The 26,597-nt window shown below is 34.4% G+C and overlaps 1 protein-coding gene across 4 annotated transcripts in view; it reads right to left on the minus strand.

Moving 5' to 3' along the window:
* MTHFD2L (methylenetetrahydrofolate dehydrogenase (NADP+ dependent) 2 like) overlaps positions 1-26,597 on the minus strand; it is a 178,317-nt gene that overhangs the window by 11,098 nt on the left and 140,622 nt on the right. For 3 of the 4 annotated variants that reach the window (XM_017512923.2, XM_037732928.1, XM_017512920.2), the window contains one exon: positions 9,846-9,971. The exons of the other annotated variant lie outside the window; for it this stretch is intronic. In XM_017512923.2, coding sequence (XP_017368412.1) covers positions 9,846-9,971 — 126 coding nt within the window. The remainder of the gene's footprint in view (positions 1-9,845; positions 9,972-26,597) is intronic. 4 annotated transcript variants of the gene reach the window in all.

Below are 26,597 nucleotides of genomic sequence, written 5' to 3' on the forward strand. Positions count from 1 at the left end.
ATAAAACTTTCTAGAGTATCCTCCAAATCTCTTGGCGAGGCCTTAATCTCATTAGTCTGCCATAATCAACCCAAGACAGGGGCACATAAAATCTCTTTTCCATAGATATTTATGCTGTAATATTAATATGGAACACTGAGAAACAACTGTAAAAAAAAAAACCAAAAACTCATCACAGTGCAAGTAAAGAAGAAAGCCTTGCAGAGATACTTCACTTGTTTCTGTGAATGTATTTTTTTTGTGTCTCAACTTTAATTCTTGCCTATGAAGGTAGATGATTCAATGTCAAATTCATTCTGCTAAACAGAAGTCTCTGGAAGTTGACTTGATTTCAAAGACCTAGACTTCACAGTAACCATTCTGTCCATGTTGTAAGCCACAATGGAGGCAGTTGGCTCACTGATCATAGGAATCTCCTAGTGACTATCAGTGGTTCTACCTGTTTCGTGAAATGATCTGTGTGGGTTCCATGATCACAGTGTTTAACAGTCTCTCAGAAAGACTTTGACAATATTCCTCAACTTTTCTAAGTGATTGGAACAAATTACCTCTGGGTTAAAGTTTTAGATCTTCTCTTAGAGTAAAAACTGGAGCTTTGAACTACTTTATAATTATCTACCACAAAATGTAGATATTTTGAATCAGACTAATAAGCCATATCGTCGAATTAAATGACTGACCTTGAAAACTGAGGTGGTTGGGAGTCACATTAATTCGGTTCTTTGCAATCTCAGATTAATAGTTTTGTAAAAGCAATACAGTTAAAAACCAGCCCTGTTTACTTAGAAACTGGTTATATACACTTATTTTCCCACGTTGTAGAACATGCAGTTGGGAATAAGCAGTGCAAAAACCACTTTCCAAATAAGCTTACTTTGCATAATCTGGAAAACATAAATTCCAGGTATTTTTTTTTTTATTGTGTGCATGGATATACCCAGGACCTCACATAATGCCTAGTATGAAACAGCACTCACAAAATATGTGTTGAGTAAATCAGTGAATGAATCAATGGATATATCATTAATGGATATGTGTTGTTGAATTAATAATGTATTTGCTGCTACTTTGCATGAAAGCTTTTGTTCCCATTAAGTTAACTTGAGGAAAGTATTTCTGCAATGTAAGAATGACAGTACAGGTTTTTAAGTACAGAGAATGTTGGTACAAATAACCAGTGGTCTGAATAAGAAGGCTGAAATCTGTTGTAGAACAGAGATATAAATACCTGATGTAGATGGCAGGTTGATGGGTGCAGCAAACCACCATGGCATGTGTATACCTATGTAACAAACCTGCACATTCTCACATGTACCCCAGAACTTAAAGTATAATAATAATAATAAAAAGAAATGTAAGATAGGAAGCCAACCTTACAGAGCCATCCAATCTAGTTGGGAACAACTAAGTAAAAGTGCAAGGCAGTACAGGATTAAGAGCAAAATGAGTGAGGCAGATGAAACTTGCAATGAGAGTCTGGAGAAGATGGGAATAAGGATGAGTGCTTTAAAGTTGATTGATATGAGAGTTGGGCAAAGAACAGACTACACTGGAAGAGAGTTTAGGCCAGAAAAGTAATGAGGAGGATGGTGGTAATTGAAGTGTGACATTGTATACTTCTGGATTAGTAGTTCAGTGGGAATAGAGAGAAAATGTGTGCGCGTGCATGCACGTGCACACACACACACACACCAGGCGTTTTTGACCAGGCGTTATGCTTGGTAATTTACCTACATTAACTAGCTTATGTAAGGTGATTATTTCATTTAATCTTCACAACAACTTTGTAAGATAGAAATTATTATCACAATTTTTCAGATGATATAATTGAGTTTCAGAGCGGTGAAATGATTTACCTAAGACCATAATTGTTTTAAGCAGCAGAGTTGGGGTTCAAACCAAAATCACCTTGACTACAAAGCATAGTCTTTTATGAAAAGTTGGACGTAATACAAAAAGGGCAGGGAGTGAAAGATAAATCCAAACTTTCAAACGCAGAGCATTAAAAGAAAACATAGACAGAAAGCTGCTTGTAAAACACTCTGGGGTTTTCACCCCATCTCTAGAATTTTCTTATGAGAAACTTCTATGTAATTCCAAATTACTTCTATGTAATTCCAAACCCCTTCCTGACCCTATGTTTGAGTATTGGGTTAGAATTTTCAGGAATGGTTTGATCAGATGGAGTCTCAAATTAAAAGATCCCTTTATAATAAAGGGGAGATTTCCTGCCCAGTGGAGATTCCTTTGGAAAATTAAAAATAAGGCAAGAGATATCTGGGGCAAATTCACCATTGTATACAATATAATACTTCCCTCTTTCAACAGACCATGTTGGGCCTGCTATTGAGCACCTAAGGCCTTTTGTAATGTTTCCTCCTTTCCTTTGATTCTCTGTTCCCTCTACCAGGAAAGAGCCCCTTCCTCCCTTTTGCCCATTTGCTACCCTAAATACACATATTTGCGTAAAATTCATTGCACCTTTAAGATTCATCTCAAGAGGATTTCAGAACTGATACCTCCACTCTTGGTTATTCCAAAATCCTTATAGTCATACTTAATTGATTCTTCCATTTCCCTCATATCTAATTGTTTAGCCAATCATCCCAACTCTCCTTTTAAATTATATCTACCATCTAAACACCTCCCAACATCTTCACCCATTACAACCTGGTCCATGCCCCATCATTTCTTACTTGGATAATTACTATAGCCTCTTAACAGGTATCCCTATTTACACTCTTACCTCTATATGGCTTATGTGTCATTCAGTAGCCAGAGTGACAATGTTAAAATACAAGTCGAATGTCATTTCTTTGCCCCAAATCCTCCAATGGATTTCCACTGCATTAGAGTAAAATCCAATTATACTTCCTTGGTCTATAAGACGTGAAATTATGTGGCACCACTGCTACTACCTCTTTGACTTTATTCCCTATCACTCATTCCCTGACTTACTGTTCCAGTTACAACGGTCCCCTTGCAGCTCATAAAAACACAAAGCAGGCTCCCCTCAAGGTCTTTGCATTTGCTCCTCCACTTGCCTGGAATGCTGCTCCCTCATTTTCCACATGATTCCCTTCTTCATTTGTTCAGGTTAGCACGAGCCTTCCCTGACCACCCTTTCTAAGAAACTTCATGCCATTATTCTCTAGCTATCTTATATTGTTTTATTTTTGTATCACTAAGACACTACCTTGTTACATAGATATGTATATATTTGTTTGTTATCTGTCTCCTCTAATCAGAATGTAAGCTACTGGTAGGTAAGTACTTTGTCTCTTTAGGTCACTGTTGTATCTCAAGTGCCTATAAAAATGCCTGACACATAGCAGAATAAGTATTGAACAACTGAATTAATTTAATTTGAATAATCTGAAGAGCTATACTAAAAACAGTAATAATCAAGAGACTGAAAATAATTCAGTGAAGATAGAGATATTAAAAAAAATGAAAGTCACAAAGGGACCTGACACAATTTTCAAAACCGCATAACATGTTCAAAAAGTATCTAATATCTGTCAATGATTGAATAATTAACAGCTTACTTAGAATTAAAGATATTTAGGTGAGGTTGTACTACCTGCACAAATTTTATTGAAAATTTGTGTATCTAAGATCCATGGAAATCTCAGGGTAAGATGTGAGCCAAGATATGATTTCAGTGACACTAGGAATTCACCAAAACCCCAGAAAAAAGTGAATAAGGGGAGCATGCTTTGAAACCAATTAGAAAGCAATCAGACAATGATGAGATTGTCCCTTGAGGTATTCAGAACCTAATGAATTTAGGATGGGCAAGGTGAATGATATGTGGATGTTGGATAAATAAATATCTTTCTTTTGTTTCCTAAGTAAGGGATTAGTCTTCAAGTTCTTATGTAAAGGGTAGGTTATTATTCACCCAAGAATGGCCTCCCATTCAGAAACCATGGATTCCACATCCCTGGACTCTGAATGGGAGGCCATACTCCACACATGATTACATTCGGTTCTGTAGAAAGCTAGCAGACATGATGCATACACTTCTAGTTCAATTTTATTAGAGATGGATTTTCTTGTTCTGAGCTGTCTCACTTTCCCTTAGAAGAGAGCATAAATAAAGAGGCAATTCAACTTCAACTATGTGGATAAGGACAACACTCAGGTGGAAAGGTATTATGGGATGAATTGTATCCCTCTAAATTCAGATGTTGAAGTCTTAACCCCAATACCTCAGAATGTGACTGTTTTGAGAGACAGGGTCTTTAAAAATAACATTAAGTTGAAATGAGTTTATTAGCATAGGGTCTAATCCAACCTTCTAAGAAGAGGAAATTTGAACACGAACACATAGAGAGGGAAGATGATAGGAAAACACAGAAAGAAAATGGCTGTCTACCCGTCAAGGCTGCCTCAGAAGAAAAACTCTACCAGTCCCCTGATCCTGAACTTCCAGCCTCCAGAATTGTAAGAAGTAAATTTCTGTTGTTTAAACCATTCTGTCTGTGGTCCTTTGTTATGGCAGCTCCAGTAAACTAATAGAAATAGTAAGATAGGAGAAAACAGTATCCCTGAATGAGTGTAGCTGCCCAACTCTATTGACTGCCTCCCTAATTCCAGACTTTTATGGGAAAGAGCCAAATTATTATTATTATTATTATTATTATCATTGGGATGGAGTCTCACTGTGTCACCTAGGCTGGAGTGCAGTGGCACAATCCCAGCTCATTGCCACCTTCTCCCAGGTTCAAGCAATTCTCCTTCATCAGCCTTCCTAGTAGCTAGGATTACAGGTGTGCACCACCAAGCCCCGCTAATGTTTATATTTTTAGTAGAGACAGGAATTTACCATGTTGGCCAGACTGGTCTCAAACTCCTGACCTCAAGTGATCCGCCGGCTTTGGTCTCTCAAAATGCTGGGATTACAGGTATGAGCCACCACCCATGCCTGGCTAACCAAAGTATCTTAAGTCAATCCGTTTTGGTTTCCCTTTCTTGTAGCCCTTAACCTATACTCAAGTATAATACTTAGAAGAAAAAAATGGAAACAACCTAAGGGTTTAACAATAGAGAAAGGATGAACCAAATAACGATATATTTACTGAATATAACCACAAACCAGAACCTCAGCATGACAAATCAGTAAAACAATTTTATGTGTATAAGTTATATATATTCCTCAAACTATGCAGTTGACGCATACATAAAATATCCGGAAGCAACTCTAGTACAAAATATAATGATAATGTCAGTTGCCCTAGAGGAGTAGAGATACTTTTCCATAAAGTCTGACTTCTTTACTTTTATGATTTAAACCAGTTTCATCAACAACATAATGTACCTTTACATTGGACTTATCACCTTTACAAAGATTTAACACTTTAAATTTGTACTGTCCAATTATGTTAAGACAGTGGAGAGAAGAAAGTCACTCTTAGACATTAACCTCACCTATCTTGAATTTTAACAAAAATGCCTACACATCATTCCTCTTTCCTATCTCTTTTCTTTATTTACATCAATTCTTTTCTGTCTTCTTTTATTCCTTCTTTTGGTATAAAACAATGAGTAGAAAGGCATTGTCAGAGTTGGAAGACAGGGAGGAGAGATGGCAGTCAACAGGGAATAGACATTCCAGTTGTCCTTATTCCACCTCAATCCCTGCAGGATGCATCATAAAATTGAAGCAAACCTACTAAAGCTTCAAAAGCGTAGAGAAATGTCTTTGTGTTAGCTATAAGAAATAAATGAGGCCTGAGAATTCACCAATAAGAGCACAGTTAATTGAATTAACAGCATGGAAGTCATTAATTAGACCATTTAGCCAACCAAATCCATTTGATGAATTAAGAACAGTATAATTATCAGTTTTTGAATCTAGGACTACATACTACTTTCCAATTGTTATTCAGAAGAAGCTATTTACTACTCATAGCACATAATCTCAATTCTATCTTTGTTAGAAATGTATGAAGTTACAGCCTTCTTTGTCAGAAATGTATGAAGTTTCTTTCAAAGCTATAATAGAAAATGGTTTAAAAAATTGCCTGTGAAAGTACTTATACCTCAGTGTGAAAAAATAATAATCTATATAGCAAATATAAACTTATAAGTGAATAGATTATTTACTTAGACATGCAAAATAATTCTTAGACATGCAAAATAATTTTATCATAGATGCTTTTAAATACTGTTTCTTCTTTTAATGTTGTAATTTAGGAGGGAGGAAGTATCTTCAAGTAATTGAAGAGGAATATTAAGCATTTGTCAGAAGCTGGACATATTGATGAACTGTCGAGTTCTGTAATTGGAAATCAATTCAAAACAAAATAGCACTTCAATTTAGTAATAACTTTAAGGCCCTATTTATTTCCCCAAACATCCAGAGAGGCATGGCATTGCAGGAAAACCCTAACTTGGATGTATGTTGAGGAAAAGGACATACTGGTTGGTAAGGTGCTTAGCAAACACTATCTTCCACAGTGATAGTAATAGTGAGAAACTGTAACCTAACAAATGAATAATCTTGTAGTAGAAGTGATTATGACATTGGATATAAATTTGAACTATATGATCACTAATTTCATGAGACTTAATTAGACACAGAGGAAAATAAGGACAGTGCTCAGTTTCACTGTAGTGTAAGACCATAAAGATGGCTGTTGAAACAGTGTGAAGCAGTCTTAATGGTCAAAGGGAGAAATTATATTTGTTTAGTGATCTTTAAAAATTTTTTGTCAAAACATTAAGAGTTCCTTTACAATGGTTTATAAATGTATATGGAATTAAAAATAAAATTAATATCACTGATAATAGTAAAATAAACATTACTATTTACTAATAGTAAAACTACTGTTTACTAATAGTAAAACTATTAAACTACTACTAACAGTAAAACTAAACTAATATTTAAAAAAACAAATGCAATTTAAAATGTTAGAAACATTGAGAACTGAAGTGTTTTATTTCTCTGTAAACATTTTGTGAAGTACAGTTTGAAAGATGTTGCCTTCTTTTGGTCATACAACTGATGATTAGGAGCAAGCATCTTTTCTATGTCTTGGTGAACTGGCAGATTCCTAAGTATGAATCAGCTTCCAGCATTGTATCCTTTGCCCTTTAATGTCATGAAATAGCTCTGCAGGTTCCTTTAATGTGAAGTTTTTTACATCCTCTGGGACATTGTTATCCTTTCCATCAAAATCATTTCATTCATTTATGTTGGTAAATCATTCCCATCAATGTTATCTACTTTAAGTGGGTCACCCAGTTTTCTTTATTAGTGGAACAAAGATTTCTGCAAGAACAATTTACTTCAATAATTGATTTTATCTACATCCATTTTGTTAATCTTGGCTATAGTTACAGTGAAACTTTCACCGATACTCACAAAGCAGCCACCACACTTTCCCTGTGGCAATTTGAAGCCAAATATTACTTATGAGTTTTGTGGCATAACCCATCTTAAAGCTCCTCCCTCTCGGTTGGGAGATCATCACTCACTTTAGGTTAAGTCCTGATGAGCAACTTGAAGAGCAACATGTCAAAACCTATCACTTGCCTGCCCCTGTGGGTGGCTGAGTCATGGCCTCACTGGCAAGGCCTTCTTTACCAAGTCCAGGTCCTCATTAGTACTCTGGCTCACTGACCAGAAGGCTGTCAAGATAGATACAACTAATCATATGGGTGTATTTTATGATAGGATTAGAAAATATCGACCTCCATGATGAGTTTCTGTGCTTTTACATGATCATTTGATAATGCTCTGTTGGATGTTCAAGATATCCCAAACAGTAGAACTGAATGGAGTCACTAATATATTTGCTGTCATTTAACTAATAACACTGACAGCTAGTGAGGTGGCAAAGCTATCAGGCAACAGGCTAGGTCTCCCAGCCCTGTTCATCTCATATCTTTGTCTCTTTTCCATCTCCTTTTAAAATATTTTTATATACTTAGATACACAGAACTGCAATTTGACTTAATAGCCATTACCAAGTTAGACTTTATATAAATGAAGTATCTATATGTGCTACTAAGCATATACACCCACGCCAAAATGCTCATTTAAAAATTGTTTTCAGAATACTTTTTACTTTCAGCAAAAAATTCTTACTTAAAAATAAGAACATATGGAACTGATATGAGACCAAGGAAATACTCTATGAGAGAAAAGTCTTATAAAATGTGCTGAAATGGACTGCCGGGTAATCTTGCCTTACAAGCAGTCAAAGTTGTGAACTGCAAACATCCCTGCTTTTCTTGCCTCAGGCTGATTATCTCATGTTGTCAATGCCATCTGGGTGCATCACAAGTGTGGTAATTTTGCAATGAACGCATGATAACTATAATATTATCAAGACACAGAGTGACAGTAAAGAGAGTAAATAAGGCCAGGTTTTAAAATAAAATATACCTTCACTCTTTCAAGTTGAGAAATTCAAATAAGTTACTTATATCTGACTTGAGTGATTGAACATAAAAGGTTAAATAAATGAGGTCATTCTCTAGTAATTTCGTCATGTACACAACACACACACACACACACACGTACAAACACACAGACATACGTATACACATACAGATACACATGCTCATGTAGAGAGCCATCCCTGCTAGAATAGAGTTCCAACCATGTCAAGGACCCTATGTGTTACAGCCAATATAGGCAGTAGTGTTTTCTTTGATAAGGTACATCTGTATTTGCTCTTATTTACCGTTTTGTCTCTAGAACACATTGTTGCATATATATGTCCTTAACGTTTTCTCTTTCTTTTAGGCTCAAATTGCTTACTTGGATCTGGTCCCTGATACATCTTAGAATCTCACATATATGGGGCCAGGACCCTGGGACACTTCTAACTGTCTGCCTTTTCTATTTTATTCAATGATATGCTAGAACTTGGGTAAGCCATCAGCTGATGACCAGGTTTTAAGTGTAAATTCAAAATCTAAATTATTTTTAAAATGGCATCATCTATTCTTTTCAGTTTCTCTGTAAGAACACACCTATAACTAACAAAGTTCTTGATGTGGCACTGTATTTTTTAGCCAGAATAATCAGTTTTATACACAAAATATTTCTAACATAAAAATGTCACCACTTATTTACTATATTCATGCCTTCATAGACGTCTAAGAGTACTAGGCTACACTGAAAATCTGAATGCAGGTAAATATCTGACGAAGATAATGGAAGTAAAATTGGATTAGAGGGTCAAGAATCTAGAAATACACCTGTCTTCGGGCCCAGTTTCCCCATTTCTAACTGGGTTAGAATTTTATTTTTTACTACTACATATTTGTTGCCTTATCTCTTTCATTGACCACAAAAACTTTAGCCCAGTTCCTTTTCTTTATTCTCTTTAAAACACAAGTGAAAAACACTGACTTCAACTATCTAGATAACTACCTAGATCTGAAATCTAGTTAGGGTTGGCAGACACACCTTAAGATGCCTTCTGGCTCTAAGAGTGAATGGCTGAGAATAGAGCATATTTGACTAAGCATACAGTAAGATGACAACTCTCAAAATCCAAAATAATGCCCAGATTTATAAAAGGCCAGCTGTATTCTATCAGTAAAAACTGTACCATAAAACAATTTGATCTCTAAACCAAATATTAATTATAGAATTGGAAGAGATGGAAAGGAAGAAAGGAAGGATGGAAGGGAGGGAAAGGAAGAGGGAGGGAGAAAGGAAATAATTAAGTCTGATTAAACTATTTTCCTTCAGAGGAAAGAGGTGATGATTAATAAGTTAATAATTCCCCATAAATGAAAAATTTCTCTTTCTATTTTTAAAATATGCAAGGTAGATGTTTTTATCTTCTTTACTTATCAAAAGATATTTGGTTTATTACCTTCAAAGTCCACATCTCCAACTAATTTTGTCTTCCCTGTCACTGGATCATGGACATAGTTGATACCCACATCGATTACAGCAGCACCTTCTTTAACCATATCAGATGTAATCAACTTTGGAATACCTGAAAACAAAAATAAGTTGTTTGTCCTTCAGCATAACAAAGGTTTATATATCTGTTTTGGTAGTCATGGCTTTAAATACATATATATATATATATATATTTATTTATATTTATTTAAATAAATATATACACACACATATATGTATATATTTATTTATATTACATATATATATATTACATTGTTCCTTAAAAAAGAGGCAATTGATCATTTCTGAGCTGAGAGAAGAACAAAGATGATTAAGGCAGCACCTAAGTGCTTCTCAGGATGAAATCCTGCAGGAGTTACCCTCTCACCTCAGAGATCGCTCCCCTGATATCGCAGGGACACCTGCTGGAGCAGCATCCTTTTGTATACCATGAATAGCATGAGGAGATCCTGCGGAGGTGCAGTAGAGTGGAGCACAGTGAAAACAACTTGGAAATTGGAGGGAGAGAAAAGAATGAATGGGGGGAAGGGAAGGAGGAAGGGAGAGATATAGAAAGGAAGGGAAGGGGAAAGAAAGAATGAGTATAACAATAATTCATATTCCTGAGGGTTCTTGTAAACAGTAAAGTGCCATACTCATGATGGCATCTCATCAACTCCAAACATGAAGTGCTAGGTGCTATCTTTAGTTTTCTTTTTATTTCTTCTTGGTTTCTTTGAATCATTATGTCTGATATGATTTTGAAAGGCGTAATATATAGTAAGCTCTCCTCACTATTGCTCTATTCCAGTTTAAAAGATAGATCTACAGAGATCTTCTGTCATCATCTATTTCCTGTAATTAGTTTCAAATGCAACCGTACCAGCTAACAATGGTTAATGTTCCAGTTTTTTTTTTAATTGAGCACTCCATCCCCAAATTTAGTAGATTAAAGCAACAATTTATCATTATGTCTTATGGTTCTGTGGGTTGACTGAGTTCAGCTGGATGCATCTGGCTTGAGATCTTTAACGTAATTGGAGTCAGATAGTATCTGAAGCTAGAATCATCTAGAGACATGACAAGGCTGAAAGGACTCACTCACGTGGATGCAGTGGATGCTTGTGGTTGGCTGGGAGCATAGCTAAGGCTGTCAACTGGAATACATATGCGTGAACTCTCCATGGGGCTTGGGTTTCTCACAGCCTGGCAGCTGGCTTCCAAGAGTGAGTGTTCCAGGAGATCAGAGGTATTAGTTGCCAGTATCTTAATGCTTGGACTAGGAAACTAGCATAATGTCACTTCTGTCATATACTATTGGTCAAGAAGTAACACAGTCCACTCAGATCAAGAGAAGGAACAGAGACTCCACTTCTCAGTGGGACAAGAATCAGAGACTCTGTGGTCATCTCTATTATTATATCACAATGCTTCTGGTGGCCATGGTGTCTGGTAGATGATTTACTCACATTCATATTCTAGATCCCTTGCAGGAAAAGCCTACCCACTGTGTTGTTAGAGACATTCTAGCACCTGAACTATTCATTTAAGCATTACAGGTAGTGTAAATATCACCTCATAACATGATTTTTACTGCTGGCAAGAGTTTAAAGGCTATAAACAAATGATCATTGCTAACATAGATGTAGCTATGGGATAGCTTCCTTAGTTTCATAATGATGTAACAGAAGAGGAATCAATGTTTGAGATATATTTTTCCCTCGCTTTCCTATCCTGTGATATAGAACTTATCCTTTTTATTTCTTCTGACATAGATACTATGCATTGCTCCACATAGTCATAAAATCCTGTTTCTTCTTGGTATCCAACAGAAAAAGAGGACATATATTGAGTATAGCTGCAGAAAAAAATTTCAACATAAAAATATTCATGAAATGGTTATTAAAGTCCAGATACTATGCTAATGGCAAGTATCCCAATCTTCCTCTGATTATTATAACATCTCAGGGAATATTAAATGGCAATAAACAAATTGCACAATTTTCAAAATAGAGAAAAGTATAAGCTTGATTTTAATTCCCCAGAAAATCATAAAATATAAAAAAAAAACTTTAAATGTTTATCTTTTTTGGATGATGATGCTTTTTATGTCCACTGTAGAAAATTTGGAAAATACATAAATATTTAATATGAAAATAAAAGCACTATTATCTTACCATCCAAAGAAAATAAGTATTAGTATTTTTAGTATATTTATTTCTGGAATTTCAAAATATTTATATATTAAATATAAAATATGAAACCTGTATTTCATTGATGTTGTGTCTCACTATGTGTCTCACCACTCTGTGATTAAATTAAATTATGAGCATTTTCCCATTTCATTTTATTTGAAAATTAGAAGCTATATGAACTAATTCATTATATGGATTACCATAAAAACATATTCATTCCTGCAGTATTTCTAATAGTTTGCTATTATAAATAATGAAGTGATGATCATTTATGTTCAGAAAATGATAAGTAATTTCTTAATTACAGCATCAAGTTTTAGAAAACTTTTCACTGAACTCTTTTGAATGGAAAAATATAGGTTAGATAAAAGCACCTATTGGTAGAGTCATACGTGGTTAGATAACATATTACAAAACTGTTGACCAATGCATTTGTAACAAGGTCTACTGAGGTCTTCTGCGAAAAGTATTTGTCAATACCATGTTCAAATTTTTAATAAATAATTTGGAAGAACACATTGGCATTGTGATGGTTTTAACTTTGTTCTCCTCCAGATCCATTTTCCACCACTTTTCTCCTTTACTCTAGGCCAGTGGTGGGACTGATCCTTACAAAGGTCTTGTGTGCTTCTTGTCTCTCTTGGAATCATGTCATGGCCATGAGACCAAGCTCAAGCTAGCCTACTGAAGGATACAAGTGCAGTAGAGGATAGCTGAGTCACTTTAGCTGAGGCCATGCTAGACTGATCAGCCCCCTGCCAATAACCAGTGATGCCAGATGCTTGATCAGGCCCCAGGAAGATTGTCAGAAGTGAATGAGTTACAGTCACCATAACTGACCAGCTGAACTATGGACTCAGGAAAAATTTTTTTTAAAGGTGCTTGTCTAAGTGACTTTTTTTTTTTTTAACATACCAGTAGCTACACAGTCCATATTTGAAAATGACATGAAATTGGACAGAATGGCTACTGGGTTGTAATCTTTGAATGATGGATCATTAAGTATCAAGAAGAATCTGAATGGAAACAAGTGTATAAGTCTCACAAAGTGCTGTACTTGATTAAAAACTTAATACAAAACTAAGATGGTCTCCAGATACTAGGATGTAATATTTTTCAATATATTTTTAGCAAACTCTCTGGAATAGTTGGTTGCACTTCAGAGGCTGGTCTAAGGAAAAATAATTAGAACCAGTCAAGAAATCATGTCAAATTCTTATCACTTGCTATCAGACTAGCTGGTTCAATTGCTTATTACTGATCTAAAATATGATAAAATCTTGTGCCACAACATAAAGCAACTATATCAGTAAACACAGTTTAATTCAGCTAACTTTATTTTTGTTTTTTGTACCAAAACATTTTCAATGAAGTAAGTAGTATGTTGATTTACAGTCTGGTGCAAGTTCCCTATCTTCTTGTAGACCTATAACACATAATGTGTAGAGGATATGAAATAGTCACAGACCATCGCCAGTGCACTGACCACACAGTGAAAACCTCTGCAATAGAGGAATGGTTGAAGGAACTTAGGCTGCCTGTCTCAGAAAAAACAAACAAACAAATGCATACACCTAAAAACAAAACGAGGAAAACCCAATAACTACAGTAGTTTCTTCAATATGCTAAACTGCAAATCAGGACGATTTCACTCTATATGATTTCAGAGAGAAGAAGGAAGAAACACAAAGGGAGGAAGTATATAAAGAAGATTTTAAGGGTAATATAATAAACCATAAAGAAAAACTATATAGTGTCCTTATTCCTTATAAGCAATATTCAAAATAAAGGAGGGATTGAACTGGGAAGGCTAGTTGCAGGTGGACAAGTCCCCAAATGACCTTGGCTGCCCTAGCTCTTTCCCCTTCAACTTAACAGAGACTTTCTTTTCATCCCATTCTAGTTCTAGATGGGGCATCCTAGTAACCAGAATAGGGCATCTTGAGATAAAGAGAAAGTGTTGAGTACAATCTAGGCTATGTCCTCCTCCCTCCTAGAATGAGATGTTTCCCAATGATTGACCTCAGCAATTTGGTGCCCAGGGTGTACAAACTCAGGGCAAAGTGCTTTTGAGTTTCCTCAGCTGTGTAACATGGGGCAAGCAAAGATGAGACTCCATCTGCCCTGGACAGTTTCCTGATCCTTGGGAAGTCCGTTCATCAAGGATTCTAGGCTCCTGTTTATTCTTGCTGCGTATCTGTGAATAAAAATATCTCCTTTGGCTGATTTATATGAGTGTTCTGTCTCACCATTCTTATGCAAGCGATAGAGGTACTGGGCCCCCTTTTGCTCCTCCATGCTGTCCTCATGGTGTTAGGCCTACTAGAGCACCTGCGTCTTCTCTAAGATTCTGGCAGACTTATAAACTTCTGTAGTAGTGATGTCTTTCAATTCTAAAATTTCAACATTCTCCTTTGTTTTTTCAAATAATAATAATGATAATAAACTTTTTCCAAGTAATTAATTTCTGAAGTTGGGTTGATTTTTGAATCTAGCATTCATTCTACTTAAGAAGATAGAGAAATAACATAAATTATATTTAGTGGTTGGAATTATAACAAACATATACAATCCCTATTTTAGTTATGCTGAATACTCTAAGTAGTCCACTTACATTGCTGTCTTGTAGAGGCAAATGATTGGAAGCACATAGGTGCTCAATCATTATATTTTTATAGATATTGAAAAGAAATTTCTTAGACTTGATGTGTTTAATTTCCTAAGCATATAAATGCAATATAAATTCTTGTCATTTGATAAAATATAATTAAATATATTTAAATATTAGATAAAGAAAAGACATATATCACTAGGATGCATAGTCAGAATTTTTTTCTTTTTGTCAGAGTTGAAAATGAACAATTTCAAGTGAATAATTCCTGTGAGCTTTACTTTTTCTGTTGTTGCTGTTGTAATTCCATGGGAACCAAATCTTAATTCTTATTTAATTTGAGAGCTCAGGCATTATATGTAAGAACCAAAACCGTCCACACTCACATAGCTCATATAAGTTGTAATATTAACATTATTTTATTATTCAGCTGTCTTCATCTACATAACTTTCTTACTCCAGGAAACTCTTACTCAGAAAGATGAAAGTTGAAAGTGATTTTGCCTCAGGAACTTACTGAAAAATTCATTTAATGAACAGCAAACCTTTTGATATTTCAGTAGGTAGCATCAAACAGCTTATTGTGTAGGACGTTTTGAAACCCTTGCTTCAAAACCCTCTCCTTGTATCCACCAATCCTAAACTTGCATATTATAATCATTATCCAATTCTAAGCAAGCCCCCATAAGGCACATTAAAAGACTTGCCTTGCAATACCACTCAGGACTTCAGCATGGACAAAGACTTATGGTGAAATCACCAAAAGCAATTGCAGCAAAAGCTAAAATTGACAAATGGGATCTAATTAAACTAAATAGCTTCAGCACAGCCAAAGAAATGATCATCAGAGTGAACAGGCAACCTACAGAATTGGAGAACACTTTTGCAATCCACCATCTGACACAGGTCTAATATCTAGAATTTATAAGGAACTTAAACAAATTTATAAGAGAAAAAACAAATGACCCTATCACAAAATGGACAAAGTATATGAACAGGCACTTCTCAAAAGAAGATATTTATGTGGCCAACAGACATATGAAAAAAAGCTCAACTCACTGATCATTAGAGAAATGCAAATCAAAAGCACAATTGGATATCATCTCATGCCAGTCAGAAGGGCAATTATTAAAAAGTCAAGAAATAGCATGCTGGTGATGCCATGGAGAAATAGGAGCTCTTTTACACTGTTGGTGAGAATGCAAGTTAGTTCAACCATTGTAGAAGACAGTGTGGTGATTCCTCAAGGATCTAGAATTAGAAATACCATTTGAACTAGCAATCCCATTACTGGAAATATACCTAAAGGATTATAAATCATTCTACTATAAAGACACATGCACACATATGTTTATTGCAGCACTATTTACAATAGAAAAGACTTGGAACCAATCCAAATGCCCATCAATGATAAACTGGATAAAGAAAAGGTGATACATATACACCAAGGAATGCTATGCAGCCACAAAAAGGAATGAGATCATGTCCGTTGCAGGGACATGGATGAAGCTGGAAGCCATTATCCTCAACAAACTAACACAAAAACAGAAAATCAAACACCACATGTTCTCACTCATAAGTGGGAGTTGAACAATGAGAACACATGAACACAGATAGGGGAACAACAACACACATCAGGGCCTGTTGGGGGTGGGGTGAGCATCAGGACAAATAGCTAACGTATGCTGGGCTTAAAACCTAGGTTTTAAGCAAACTACCATGGCATGCAAATACCTATGTAACAAACCTGTATGTTCTCTGCATGTATCCTGAAACTTAAATTAGAAAAATTTTTTTAAAAAAGACTTGCTTTGAAACAAACTCTAACATCTTATAAATATTTCAACTTTGCCTCACACTCTAACATGTTAATAAGGTTACCTGGCTCTCCAGGAGAAAAAAATATCTCTGATGTGTAGAATCTGATGATTTCTATAGCAGAGTCCTACCATGGCTGACTTCAAGCTACTAATGTGACCTCACTGAACATTGATTGGGGAAGAGATGTTCAGAATCAATCTCACAGGCTGGTGGAGCCAGCTTCAGCATACCACTGCTACTAAGGCTCTGTCACTACAGTTCTCACCCATGCTACAGTGACCATAAACTAAGATTTGTCATATCATTGAACTGTTTGGGTGATATTTTTGGGGAATCAGCATTCAATAATCTTAAAGATCCACAAAGATCTAGTCAAGAACTTCTCTTGTACATGATCCAAGACCTTAAGTCAAAAATCATGAGTGCCCTGTGGCCTATTAAACTTCCTGCTAGGGTAAGGAGTTGTTGGTCTCTGACTGTTATGATGAGGTATGTCTCACATTGAGTCTAACCTCTTATATATATTTTTCCACTTAAAGTTCCCCATGCACTGCATTTATTTTGTCTTCTATGAATAAGAAGCCCTTTTAGGGAATGCTTTGATTATCTAATCAGATTTGAATAACTTTTATCCTTCGTAGAAATCAGTTTTATTATTAACTGCACTATATGTCTCTATCCGTGTCATTTTTTTGTATCTCTATAAAAGCAAAGTTCACAGAAAGGGAATGGTTGTAACCAGATAAATCCATCCTCAAACTGACCTTGATGGGCTGGGCACGGTGGCTCATGCCTGTAATCCCAGCACTTTGGAAGGTTGAAGCAGGTATATCACTTGAGGTCAGGAGTTGGAGATCAGCCTGGCCAACATGGTGAACCCCCCATCTCTACTTGGAAAAAAAAAAGAAAGAAAAATCAAACTGATCTTGAGGACTGAGAAATTCAGAAAGTTCCTCTGAACTTTGGAAAACTCTGGAAAAACTTTGCCTCAGGTCACGTACCAAAATCTCATGAGTGCTTTTTCCAGTCTGTCTTGTGATATCTCTCTAAAACTTACTGTCCATGAACTGCACATGTGTGAGGTTTGCAGCTGGAGCTGGCCCAGCCAACAGGTCATGAGGGGCTGAGGCAGGAAGCACACAAGCGGTGCTTTCCCCTGATGGTTCCTAGGCTCTACTGGACTTGCCTCAGTTTAAACTGATGACCATTCCTCCCTCTGACAGACTCTTTCTTTGTGTACATATTTATACCATAACCCAAATTCTTACATTTATTATCTCTCTAAATGAGATAAGTTTCACTTAAGATGATTTAGAATTATAATAGACATTTCCAGGGAGTTTTGATATGAACAAAAGTGTTCATTTTAGAGGCGCCCGAGAACATAAAAAAATACAATTCCAAACTTCCAATGGTCTGCCTTGTTACTGTGTTTGAGGAAGTATCCAAAATTATTCAGACTTCAAAATTATTCCCTTAAAAGATTCCTTTGTTGAGACAAATAATAATAATAATAATAATAATAAAAGTGAAATACTTAATCTCTTTTAGATTCTTCCAAACTTCAACACAAACCTAATGGTCTTTATCCTGTTATTTTTCTTTTTCCAGCCTGTTTCTCCATCTCCTCCTGGCTTGTTCTCCTTTACCCCTTTCTTCTGGCTGTCCAGAAACCCATAAAGTGCATTACCTTATAAAGTTAAGACCCCCTCAGAGCAGGGAAAAAAAGAAACCCTCTTACTGTTAATTTTAAGATCTCATCCCATTCTGAACTAAAAGCCAATATTAAAATTTACCCTAAGCCTGGCCATGATAAAATTTGCAGAGACATCAGGAATAGTTTTAGAAACGTAAAATCCATACTTCTCAAATCTACATTTATTATTTCATATGCTCAGATACAGAAGAACTGAATAAAAAGGCATAATACAAAGGTTCCCCATTGCATAAGAAATCAGAGGGATTTTGGAAGCTGTAGATTTTGAATGTCTTTTAGAAGCTATCCCCCAAATTATTCCTTTGAACTTAGATTGGACTCTGATGCAATCCTATAAGCTAAGAAAGAATCAACCCATTAGGGAGTTCAATGATAAGTTATTTGACACCTTTTGACAGAATTCAGAAGTAAACACTAATTCAGATGAAGCCTCACTTTCTGATCATTTTCTTGTGAATGACCTTAAGCCAGAATTAAAGGAGTTAAAACACAAGAAAAAAGCAGAAAATGGAAACAGCCTATTGCCAGACCTCTAGCACCTTGTTGAACATTTTGAAAGGGACTTGACACAAAAATCAAGTAAGACTTAAATTTAGGCTCTCACAGATAAAAAAAAATCAGACATTACCAATCATTAAACACTCCCTAAAGAGGGAGTCGCTTGGTAAAGACATTTGCGGATGCTGTAAACAGGAAGAACACTGGCCAAAAAAAAAAAATAATAATAATAATAATAATTAATATATTAAAAATAAAGGAAAAAAATGAAGGATGTAAAACGGAAAGTACTTTAAAGAAAATCAAATGCCCAGTTTCTCGTTTTACCCTTAAATTCACAAGGAGAAATTTCTTACAATTTTAAGAACAACCTTTTGATTGATGTAGGTACTACCATATTAGCCTTAAATTCTTCTATTCTTATTCAACATTTCTCTTTGAATAAACATATTACGTAGGTGGTGGTATTTCTAATAATTCCTAGACAATCCTTATGTCCAGATCAGGGCAGAAATATAGTCTTTCCTCCTCTGTGATCTCACACCTGTTAATTTGATATTCTGAAAGTAGAGTTGCCAGATTAAATGATGTCCTGATGATCTCTTTCTTAAAATCCCTTAGAAAGCCCTATTCACAGCTAGTTTGGATAATGACATAGACTTACTGGTACCTGTGTATCAAAATCAAGCTCAAATTGAAAATATCAAAGAGGTGCCAGAATTTTTGTGGGTAAAAGTTTGATATTATCATCAGGATTATTGGGGCTATACCTATGCAGGTTCAGATTGACCTTTATCTAAACTTACATAATACCCTCTTAAACCACTAGGTAACACCTAAAACTAACATTTATCTTTCTGTTTAAAAAAAGAAGATCTAAAAACCCCAATGTGTAGGGATATAGATTCATTGAGGACCTTAGAGCCATAAATAGAATATTCATTCTCCATGGTAGCAAATTTGAATTCTATTTTAACTTTGTGCATCCTAAGGCTATATGTTTTACAGTTTTAGATCTGTATTTTGTTTTCTGTAGTGTCTCCTTAGATCAAAACAATTTATACTTATCTGCTTTCTTCTGGAAATATCAAAAGATACACTTTCTGCTATTATGCCTTAGAGTTTACTGAGGCACCATCACACTTTTCACAAGTCTTCAACCTGAACCTAAAGAATTTGAAATTTCTCTGTAATTCTACTCATATAACACTGGTGAGGATTTGAGGCAGAACGTATATTTCAGAAGATACTAATTTGAATTCAGACTCTGAATTTGAAGTTTCCAACAGTTCAAAGTGCTTTTATGTTACGCTGGTCCATCAGCAGACATATTCCTGAAGTACATAGGTAATGAAAGCACATATAATTTATTCATACATTTATAGATTATTTATCATGAAAGCACATAATTTATTCATACATTATTTATATATTATTTATTATGTATAATTTATTTATTATGTATTACAAGTATAATAAACTAGCTACTAGATTTTACAGAATCATTTCCTGGTGTAAACTCTCCTTTTGATATTTAGTGGTTTTCAAAACTCCCATATCAGTTAAATAAGTTTTGAACAAACTATATTAACTCTAAATTCTGGCTCATTTAATAGCATATGAAATTGAATTGCTACATACCTAACAATTCTAAGTGATATAATATGATCACTTAGAAAATTCTGACAAAGATAATTATACACTAATGCATAAAGAAGGGTTATGGAGAAAAGCTTGTGTTCCCCCCGCCAAGCTAATTAATCCTTTTATGAACTTATTTCTGACAGAAGATAGGGTCTATTATTAATGCAGAATTTCAAAAGTAATTGAGATGATAATATTAGGGTAAAATAGTCTCCTCGGAAAACTTAGCAGCAAGATTTCTTATTTATCTAAGATTTTTCTATTATGGGTGAAAATCTCTTTAATAAATAGATGAACCAATGGATAATCAATATAGATTCACAGTACTGTAAGATTTATGTCTTTCACATCAAGTGACTGTAAATATGTTATTTTGTGATTTATTATACGACAAATATAAAATAAATCACTAATGTTGCCTAGGCAAAAATATACGGAATAAAGATAACCTAGAAAAAATGATAGCAGTACCTAAATCAAACAAAGCAGTAGTCTGTACCCTAGGAGCTAAGCTTTCTCTAATGTGAAGGTGTGACCATTAGCTCTTCAGCTAGTAGGCGGCTATATCCTCATTCTCACCAATTAGAGCCCAAACTGGATATTTTCTTATGCATATTTGACAATCTCAGAATTGAGTAAGCATGAATTAAAAAATAAAATTAACTTCCCTATGGATCCTCCTATCATAGCCATCTGTAACTCTTCATGAAATGGCTCAGTCAAGCAATCCTGATAAAATGAAGCAACATATTTACACATCACTTTAATTAATAGAGTTCAAAGGGCTGTGTAAACATTATCTAATTAAACTTCACAACAATTCACTGAAGCGAGAATAGGTTTACCTATTATCCTCATTCACAGAAGAGAGATATTGTGGTGCTGAGAGGCTAAATGATTTCTTAGTTTCACAATAATGAGTCAGAGGTGAGGCTGGGAACAAAACCAGAACTCAAATTCAGATATAAAAGAAACATCTAAGAAGTGCTTATTCAAGTAGATCACTTCTTCAGCTGGAAATTGTCCTACTACATAAAGAGAATAATGAGAATGAAATTTGTATGAATGTATGTTTCTTTCTAGATTAGAAAAGCTTTCTTTAGCATTATTTGCTTTGCAGACAGTAATATAATGGCTAAATGCATTCTAGCTAAATAGAGCCTATATTAGTAATACAAATACCTCAGTGTCTTCTCCCAGGCATCCTCCTGTTATTTCTAGAAATCCTCAAGTAGTGTTTATAACCCAGTGAGTCAGTGGCAGTGACCACAGACCATTTCCTGTTCTTGTTCTTTTTCCCTGGCTTCTTTGGTTCCTATCTTAATTGATATGCCTATGATACCTGTCATGAGAGTAATATTCATGCCAAGGACAATATTTAAATGCCCACAAAGCTTCTGCTACTTGTGGTACCAGAATAGTGCTAGGTTCCTAACTGAGCTCAGGGACAGTAGGGCCCTGCTCTGTGCCATATTTGATCATCTAGGGCTTTGGAATCCTTTTATATTCAGAAATTCATAGGATCATTCAAGTAGTTCCATCATCTTCTGCCTTGGACCATATTTCTGCAAAGTCAATGGACCTGTAGGGTCCAAATGCGTGCCTCTCTTTCCTTCTTCCCATCAATCAAACCTTATTCTCCGAGGGCACCTATAATCTCAGTCCTTTAAGAGGCCAAGGCAGGAGGATCGCTAGAGCCCCGGAGTTCAAAACCAGCCTGGGGAACATGAGGAAACCTTGGTACTACAAAACAAAACCAAAAACAAACAAACAAAAAAAGGTAGACATGGTGGTTCTTGCCTATGGTCCCAGCTACTTGGGCCATTATGGCACCACCTACTCTAGCCTGGGCAACAAGGTGATAGGCTGTCTCAAAAAAATAAAATAAAAATAAAGAAAGAAAGAAGAAAAGAAAGGAAATGTATTTCCTACCAATAGACACCAGTGCATTTGGGAAATGGGGAGAGCTTGCAGGCCAGTGGGGACAATAGGCCAAAAGGCAAGGGTCTATATTACCCACTCTCATGTTATTCACAGAGTATTAAAGTCAAATAGAATGAGTTTCAAACATTTTAGAACCCTTTCTTTAAAGGAAAAATGTTTACAAAGCTCAGTATGTAAAAGGATCAAAGCAATTAGAGATATATTAGTTAAAAAAGAGGTGGCGGCTCTACAATCAGCAAAAATCCCCTTAGGTTCCTCAGAGCTCAACTTGAAAATCAATTAGTCCAATTTCTTTGTTTTAAAGACGTAGCTCCTGAAGGCCAGATAGTCTAGATAATACAAAGAAATGAGGCCTGATATTCAGAAAACAAATTACTTTTTTACAATCCCTAGTATTCTCTTCTAATGCAGTCTTAGATTTTCCCTTCCTCTATAACCATTAAGCTTTCTAGCAGCAGCTAAGGCATGCAGTGCTGATTGACTCAGAAAAGTGATACAGACAGGAAAAAGAAGTAGAGAACTTACTTCTTAGCTTCAAGATTTCAAAAGCCTAGTGCTTTAGAACAGAGACTGATTATACTGAATAGAACTGCTAATACAATGTTGATAGATGTGGTGGGAAGGAAAATCTTTGTCTTATTCCTGATCTTAGGGGGAAGATCATTTTTATTCTTTATCTTGTACCATTAAGTATGATGTTAACTATAAGGTTTTCACAGATGCTCTTTATCAGGTTGGGAAGTCCACTTCTATTCCCAGTTTGCTGATAAATTTTTATCAGGAATGGATAATAGATTTTGTCAAACGTGATTTCTGAGATTATTAAGGTATGTTTATTTTTATTTGTTTTAGTGTGCTAATATGGTAAATCATATGGTAGACTAATCTTAGATTTTTGGGATAAACCTTATTTGGTCATGACGTATTACCCTTTTAATATATTGAATTATGCAGACAAGAGAAAGAAGTAAAGGGTATCTAAGTAGGAAGAGAAAAAGTCAAACTAGCCTTGTCTGCAGACGACATGATCCTATATTTAGAACACTCCATAGTCTCAGCCAGAAAGCGTATTAAGCTAATAAATAACTTCTTCAAAGTCTCAAAATACAAAACTAATATGCAAAAATCACTAGTATTCCTATATAAAACAACAGTGTAGTCAAGAGCCAAATCAGGAATGAACTCCTATTCACAATTGCCACAAAAAGAATAAAATATAATACCTCAGAATACCTCCCTAATTAGGGAGGTGAAAGATCTCTACAAGGAGAACTACTAAATATACTATGCAGTTGTAGTATACTAGCAGTAGTAATAACTATACGAGTAGTAGTAATATAACTACTACCATACTATGTGCATATGTATATATATGTATATATGTATATGCATATATACATATATACACATATATACATATATACATATATATACATATATACATATATGCATATATACACATATATGTATATACGCATATATATACATATGCACATACATGTAGGATTATATTTGGATTAAAATTTTAAAACTACTAAAGTGTGATTAACATACAAAAAGCTGTCCATATTTAATGTAAAAACTTGGTGAGCTGAGAGATAAGTACATACTCTATTACTGACATTTTAGCTGCTTTCAATGATTTACTATCACCAACAAGCTATAATAAATGTTTATGTTTATAAAAACAGGTCTGGTGTTTTAAGACAACCAGAAAAACAATGAAATCTCTAGGTCATATGAAATGCACATTTTCAGATCTCATAACATTGTTAAATTATCTTCTGGGGGACTATAATAAAGCACAACGTCATCAGCAGTGTATGCAAGTATGTGCTTTCCCGGATCCTTGCCAATATTTGATATCATCAAGCTTTGCATTTTTTGCCAATCTGATGTGTGAAAACAGTGTCTCATTTTGTTTTAATTTGCAATTGTCTATAAGTGACAATGGGCAATTTTTATGTGTGTATTAGCCATTTAAATATCATTTCCTATAAATTGTTCTTTTTAAAGTTAGGTTTTTGAATTTTTTTAATGTATTTATATATGCTTGATACTAATTCTTTGTTGTTTATAATGAAAATATTTTCTCCCAATAAAATTCTCAAATTTTAGCTTTAATTAGGCACTTGTTCTATAGATTTTAGGAATTTTATGTATTTACATTCAGTTTTTCTATTTCTTTTAACTTGCATATGTGTCTGTGAATTTGTGTATATCTTTTCTAAGAAAATCTGTTCTCCAATAATTTTATTGTTATGGTTTTTAATTTATGTTCTTTATCTTATCTGGAATTGATTTTGATGTATGGGGTAAGGTGGGAATCTAATTAGATTTATTCCTAAATGTGAGGTCAAATGTTTTCATATTATTGATTAAATCAATAATATTTTATTCCCATAAATAAAATAAAAATAATATTTTATTTTCCCCCAGTGTTTAATGACACTATCCTATCTACATAGATTCATACATATGAATGTATTTCTGTTTTTTTCATCCTTTGCCATGAATATATTTGTCTTTTCTTATGCCTGTGCTTTAATTTTAATTACCAGTTCTTAATAATATGGTTTTAGACAGACTAAAATACTACTGTTCATAGTAACTAACACTTGTTGAGTTATTCAGTGTTCTAAGTGCCTTACATGTGCTATCTCTGTTTGACCTTAGAACCATATATAACATAGATGTTATTATCCCCACTTTGGAGGTAAGAAAATTGAGGAAGAGAGCCTGAGTGACTTATAACATAGGCAATAAGCTCACACAACTAGCAAGCGGGAAAGCTAAGTAGCAGAAGAAAATAAAGTCTTCTTATGTCTTTTCTTTCAATTAATCTTTATTATTATGAATAAGATAATCATATATTTTTATGGCTCCAAATGGGACAATTTTGAGAGTAAAAGTGAATGCTAATGATAATTACAAGTCATTAGGCATAAACTATTTCAAATAAATTATGATATATGGTCTTATTATTTATAAGGTAATGCTTTTGTGGGATAAATCTTGCCATTCCTGTGCAAAATCATGACCATTTGGATGGCATGGAATTTATTGCTTCATTTGGGAATAATCAGCATTCTTATGTGAATAAATTCTCCCATGTAAAAATATGGGTTACAGCTCCACTTGCTCTGACTTTTCCCTTTGATTATATATTTGCAAAGTTATTTTTATATTCTTATTTCTGTTTAGTTTTATTAAACTGAATTTTATAGTTTTGTTACTACTGTAAGAATATATTTTCTATTATATTTTCTAATTTTACTACATATATTTATGTTTTTATTGTATTCAGCAACCTTGCTGATAGGTCTAATATTTTATCAGTTGATTATCTTGGGCTTTATGCATAAACTATCATGCCTTCAAAGAAACACCATCTCATTGCCTCTTACAAGTCTTTGTCTCCTAACTCATGTCTCTCAACTTACTGAATTAGCCAGGAACACCAAAACAGTGAAGGAAAATGATGGTTGTTATCTTTGTCCCAACTTTATACAAATGGGAATAATTCTAGTGTTTTACAACAGAGAATATATTTTTTCTATTTATTTTCAGTTTACGCCCTTTATTAGATTTTTAAAAAGCACTATCTATTGATAGCTTGAAATGAGGTGGTTTTTTAAAATTGTTTCTCTGTTGTTGTTGTTTTTTAAACCACAACTCAGTATATACTTTTACTAACTGCTAAAAATTACAAAGATGAAAATAACAGACATCAGCAGCTACTTAAGGAGAGGGTGGGAGAAGTATGAGTGTTGAAAAATTACATATCAGGTTCTATGTTCATGACCTTGGTGACAAAATCATTGGTATACCAAATCCCAGTGACACACAATTGACCCACGTAACAAATCTACACATGTACCTTCTGACTCTAAAAGTTGAGAAAAAAATTGATCTAGATTTGGGAAATAATGACAAATTTATTTACATAATTTTGTTATTTTAAAATGTTCTACTGTCTCATAGTTGTACATAATTCAAACATTTCCTGATGTTAATTTTTTGTGTCATCTTTTTCTTTTTATCCTTGATTTTCCCCAAATTCTATTTTATTAGTATTTTCCAAAAGCTATCTTTGAGTTTCACCAAATTGATTACTTTTTTCTTTTCTTAACTTCGTTAATTTTAACTATAATTTTCTTATTTTCTTCGTTTATTTAAAAACTTTTAAAGCTTTTTCTTTGAATTTGTAGTGTATTCAATTTTTATTTTCTTACTCGGTCAAATAAAAATCTTTTCTTTTTTTCTTTCTTTTTTTTCTTTTTTTTTTTT

Source organism: Cebus imitator, unplaced genomic scaffold, assembly GCF_001604975.1.
Source record: "Cebus imitator isolate Cc_AM_T3 unplaced genomic scaffold, Cebus_imitator-1.0 Scaffold480, whole genome shotgun sequence".
Classification (NCBI taxonomy): Eukaryota; Metazoa; Chordata; class Mammalia; order Primates; family Cebidae; genus Cebus; species Cebus imitator.